Genomic DNA, 6000 nt, shown 5'->3' on the forward strand with positions numbered 1-6000 from the left:
GCGAGCACATGGAGGGCTGTGCGGCCCCCCAAAGAAATGCCACCCCACACCCACACCATGACTGACCCACCGCCAAACCGGTCATGCTGGAGGATGTTGCAGGCAGCAGAACGTTCTCCACGGCGTCTCCAGACTGTCATGTCTGTCACGTGCTCAGTGTGAACCTGCTTTCATCTGTGAAGAGCACAGGGCGCCAGTGGCGAATTTGCCAATCTTGGTGTTCTCTGGCAAATGCCAAACGTCCTGCACGGTGTTGGGCTGTAAGCACAACCCCCACCTGTGGACATCGGGCCCTCATACCACCCTCATGGAGTCTGTTTCTGACCGTTTGAGCAGACACATTCACATTTGTGGCCTGCTGGAGGTCATTTTGCAGGGCTCTGGCAGTGCTCCTCCTGCTCCTCCTTGCACAAAGGCGGAGGTAGCGGTCCTGCTGCTGGGTTGTTGCCCTCCTACGGCCTCCTCCACATCTCCTGATGTACTGGCCTGTCTCCTTCTTGCCACAGCTCGCATTGATGTGCCATCCTGGATGAGCTGCACTACCTGAGCCACTTGTGTGTGTTGTAGACTACGTCTCATGCTTCCACTAGTGTGAAAGCACCTCCAGCATTCAAAAGTGACCAAAACATCAGCCAGGAAGCATAGGAACTGAGAAGTGGTCTGTGGTTACCACCTGCAGAACCACTCCTTTATTGGGGGTGTCTTGCTAATTGCCTATAATTTCCACCTGTTGTCTATTCCATTTGCACAACAGCATGTGAAATTTATTGTCAATCAGTGTTGCTTCCTAAGTGGACAGTTTGATTTCACAGAAGTGTGATTGACTTGGAGTTACATTGTGTTGTTTAAGTGTTCCCTTTATTTTTTTGAGCAGTATATTTTGTATCCCCCATTTACTCAAGTGTTTCCTTTATTTTAGCAGTTACCTCTCCGTCCATTCTACAGGTATTGTTCAAGTCGCAACAAAATGGAGTAGAGAGTTCTGACTAAAGTTCGGAATGACACAATTTCATGTGTACAACACCTAAAGACCTGCAACACTATACCGGGATGTTTGCCGTTTCTAAAATAACGTATTTGGGTGTTTTTGAAGCCTTTGTTCATGTTTTTGTTTCAGAGCTCCCATATACTGCACAGTAAGGGTGAGGAAGCGATTCGTTGTTTGGTGTATGTTTCTCAAAAAAGGTGTCTATAATATGCCATTTGCATCAAAAATGTTGATTTAGTTGTAAAAAATAACTTCTCCTTCATGAATGTCTGCTCTGCTTGTTCTTCTTCAGTGGTTTTTAGCACTGGGTTGACATAATGTACTTTGAAAAAGTACCCTGTAAAAAATGCATTACACATTACAAACAATCAATCATAGTTACATTTGAGTCATTTAGCGGACGCTCTTATACAGAGCAATTTACTGTTAGTGCATTCATCTTAAGATAGCTAGGTGAGATGACAACATATCACAATCCTATCAAGTACATTTTCCCACAGCAAAGTATTTATCACCAAAGTCCGTGCCAGTAGGATAAGTGCTATTTCTGGTGGGAGGGGGCGGCGTCGTGAGTGTTATTTAAGGTACTCTTCAGAGGTAGGGTTAACGGTACAGCTACTGCCTTGCTCTAACAGTCTGCTCTCCTCTCTCATAGCTGGATGCTGATGACGCAGAGCCCATCTTTGACGAGAGAGAGGTCCATGATGAATACTCAGAGATGCACATGCCTGTGTGACCCACGCCATAATATACCTACCAGCCACTGTATTCTTCCCTCAGTGTCCACACCATTCTGCCAATCAATCAACCAGCCAATGAGATGCCTGCCCAAAGGATCCACCAGCAAAGACCCTATATATATATATATATATATAATATATATATAATTGACAGACCCTCTGACCATCATTGAGCACTGTTGGTTTCCATTGCTTTATTGCTTTAACCACACCTGACCAAAGGGTAAAGATGTCGCATGCAGGCTTTGGTCTTCTGAGACCCAGCTCTGTCATGGAGGGGTTTAAGACCACTCATAACCCCTGTCAATCTCATTCACTGGGACAGAGTTCAATTGGGTGTCATGAGTAGATTCAACGCTCTCATGACAACATACAGGCGTTCTCATGATGACACACAGCTGGAAATGGGGACACATACGGGGGAACTTCCTGTCCTCTGAAGGGGTCAGGGGTTAGGGGTCATAACCCTTCAGAGAGCACTTTGTGGCATTCGGTATGAATACAGACTGAAAGGTCCAATCGGTTCAGCATATTTATTTCGTTCATCATCATCATCCATGTTAAAATATTTCAACATATTTGCCTTTTTTGTGGGGGGGGGGGTTCAAATTCAGTTGTGTGTTTATAGATGTGTATTTTCAAGGTTTATTCCAGTGACCGTATATGGTAGGTAGTTTAGTACACAATTATTCATTTTTCAACCCTGAAAGGTTGTGCTGATTCACATTGAATGTGTGGAGGATTATATATGGGATACATTCCTTGAGTCAATATATTTAACATATTGTGCTTTCACTTTTTATGTTTAGCTCTTTTAGCTCACTAAGTGCCTTATGAAGGACATGATGGCTGTACAGAGAAACCTAATTATGTTACTTTTGTTTTTAGCAGCTGTTCCTTCAAGAGCACCTCTAAGCCCTCTGCACTTTTTAAGGCACCAAATCTGGACATTTAAAAAAAATATATTTTTGGGTATATTATTGAATGTTTTATATTTTACTTAGTGTCTATCAAACACTATGCTGTGTATTTTATTTTTTTTTAATTTAAGATGCCTTAGATTTTTCTCTCCTGACCAATTCCATTAGCTAAAAAGGAAGGAGTGTGATTTTATGTTTCCAAACGATTGCAAAGGGGACACAAACTGCTCCAACCTCAGACTGATATTAAGGTAGTGGTAGTCCAGTGGTTTTACCAATAGTCATTACAACACTGCTCAGCAATCACAGCAGTCTTGTGAAGTCGTGATGAAATGCGCGTGTCTATGTTATTGTGTAGATTATTTGCTTTCATCCAGTCATCATCCCCCTCTAGTGTTTATGCTGCCATTGTGGTGGCTAAAGTTTACCAGCTGAGGGAGACAAAATGTAACCAAAGCACACATTGTAGTACCAAATGATTTTAAAGTACTGTACTGAACGTGAAATAACTCCCCAACCGTTTCTTTTTCGTTAGCATTTTCTCCATAAAAACTGAAATGGGATGACATCTCTCAAGTGCTACACAATCTCAAGACATGTCTGAAGTACTGTGTATATACACTAAACATAGTGCTACTTTCGCCAAGTACAGTAAACGTCTTGTATTGTTTTAATAAGGAGCTGTTTGGTTTCTCATATTTGGTCATCTAAAGTATATCCTGCTGAATCCCTTTCTGAAGGTTATCGACATGCATCTGTGGGGTTCACAATGAGGACATCAATAGAAGAGACAGTATATGTCCTGGGGGGACCTTTTGCATTCTCACTGTGTTTGTTAAACTGGTCTACCTACCAGCATAAAGCTAGTCAGTGTTTTGGGGGGGAGCACTAATCTATTTGTATTTTCCTGTGTGTGAGTGGTTTTATTTCTTGCCAAATCTCGGCCATTTAAAACATTTCAAGTGTGGTCAGAACTATCAAATGTGGGCGTTAACTCACCTGTTCCTTGCCACCAGGTTTATGATGTTTCCGAGGTGGACAAAGTGGTTCAGCAGGTCAAGGCCATTCTCTCACAACATTCCATTTTTGTCATACATCTAAGGTCATTTAATTTTTTTTCCCCAAGTAGTATTAGTGATTATTATCAAAATGTGTCATTATTATCCAAAGTTTTTATATAGAATCAAATGCGTTGTCTAAAATTCCTAAATGATACTGTTGATGAAATTTCTGTTCAGTCTGTGTAGGCAATGTCCTTAGTTTCGCCCATGCCAGGTTAATCTCTTGTGGACAGACTACGTAAACAGAAATCCTACTGTAGATCTGTCATGATACAACTGGATGTGTGAGATCAGCAGCATTAGTTCCAGTGCTTGGGTTTTTTGTCACTGGTTATTTGGACAAATCCTGATTTTGCAGGTGTTAGCATCTTTCTAATTTCGGATGGAGCAGGGACATTTGGCTCATTTACTTGTCTGTAATTTGCAAAGAGAAAGGGTAGAGTTCTTTTGTTTTCGGTTCTGATCCTCGTTCTATCTCTTCTCTTAACACTTATGGACCCAGATCTTAATTGAACATCTGACCAATTACGCAAGACTTAAGTTCTGGGTTTACTAAGATTGATGCCAGGGGAATGGCTTGAAGCCTTTTTAAAGATGTTGTTTTTAATATATACGGATGTCTGAAGTTAGACCTATGAATATACTTTTTTTTACCTGAAATGCAGTCATTGATTGTGAAGACTGGACCTCATGTCTGTCTTTTGTTCTTTATTGCTTTACTGTTTCTCAAGCAAGGGAGAGGCCGAAGACATCACTAATCCCCTTCAGAACAACTCCTTGAATACCCTACTCCTTGAAAAAAAATTTTTTTTATCCTTTAGTGTGTGTACTTTACTGTATTTATACTTGGGATATTGCCTTTCAACAGTAAAAGTTCAAAAATGTATCTTTCTGTGCACCTCAACTAAGCTATACTCGGCTCCATATTCCCATGGTCTATGGCTACAGGGAGCCCAACTGATCTTTTGTTCAATTATTGGCAAAAGAGCTGATCTGATTGGTCAAAATATCAGAATCCGGCTGCCGGTGTAAACGCAATCGAAGTCCTATATTTGTGCCTGAATTGATCTACAGCTGCACGTGAATGTATACGATATGTGATTGTGACATTTATCACCTGAATCTGTCATAGCCGTCATATATTTTTCCAGTATGTCACTCAAGTTCAATTCGTTTTCACTTTTCGAATGCCCATGGATCAAGGCCTGCATTCACAACACGTTTCAGAGTAGGAGTGATGATGGGATCAGATTTCCATTTTAGATCCTACTGAATAAGATGATATGAACAGAGGGGATCTGATCCTAGCACTCCTACTCACTCTTCATGAATACAGGTCCTGATCCCTCACATGTATTGCAATGTGGCATTATGTGTTGTCTTGAGTGTTTGAAGGGTGTTGTGTAGATGTTTTAAAAGATGTTGCCGTAATTCATGACCATGGACAAAATGGTGGTGTGCAAAATTCGTTTATTTTTATTTTTATGGAAAGCGTTATGGATGGAGGGAATATGTTCTGTACATGATTGTCAGTGCCCACGGAAACATTGCTATAATGCAGTTCCATTTTAAAAGAAACACAAAGCATTCTGGGTGGTCATTGCTTATGTTCAGTGTACATACTCTCCCGGTCAAAAGTTTTAGAACACCTACTCATTCAAGGGTTTTTCTTTATTTTCACAATTTTCTACATTGTAGAATAATAGTGAAGACATCAACTATGAAGTAACACATGGAATCAACCAAAAGTGTTAAACAAATCAAAAGATTCTTCAAATAGCCAGCCTTTGCCTTGATGACAGCTTTACGCACTCTTGGCATTCTCTCAACCAGCTTCACCTGGAATGCTTTTCCAACAGTCTTGAAGGGGTTCCCACATGCTGAGCACTTGTTGGCTGCTTTTCCATTCACTCTGTGCTCCGACTCATCCCAAACTCTCCTTCTTGGTCAAATAGCCCTTACACAACCTGGAAGTGTGTTGGGTCCTATTGAAAAACAAATGATAGTCCCACTAAGCCCAAAACAGATGGGATGGTGTATTGCTGCAGAAATGTATTTTGATTTAACACTTTTTTTGGTTTACTACTTTGATTTCATATGTGTAATTTCATAGTTTAGTAAAAAAAAAAAATAAGAAAAACCCTTTAATAATTGGATGTTCTAAAACTTTTGACCGGTAGTGTAAATCGTTAAAATATTGATGACCAATAAAGTCAATTTCTATTAAACATCACTGCTGTATTGTTCTTTAACAATTCAACGAACACATATTATTCATAACAAGATGAGTA

General features: G+C 40.5%; 1 protein-coding gene across 6 annotated transcripts in view; it reads left to right on the forward strand.

The window, feature by feature from the left end:
- LOC115154822 (anion exchange protein 2) overlaps positions 1-5296 on the forward strand; it is a 116361-nt gene extending 111065 nt beyond the window's left edge. For all 6 annotated transcript variants that reach the window (XM_029701467.1, XM_029701456.1, XM_029701476.1 and 3 more), the window contains one exon: positions 1644-5296. In XM_029701467.1, coding sequence (XP_029557327.1) covers positions 1644-1724 — 81 coding nt within the window. In that variant the 3' untranslated portion in view covers positions 1725-5296. The remainder of the gene's footprint in view (positions 1-1643) is intronic.
- Positions 5297-6000: the final 704 nt, after the last annotated feature.

This window comes from Salmo trutta, chromosome 2 (assembly GCF_901001165.1).
Source record: "Salmo trutta chromosome 2, fSalTru1.1, whole genome shotgun sequence".
In the NCBI taxonomy this organism is placed as follows: domain Eukaryota; kingdom Metazoa; phylum Chordata; class Actinopteri; order Salmoniformes; family Salmonidae; genus Salmo; species Salmo trutta.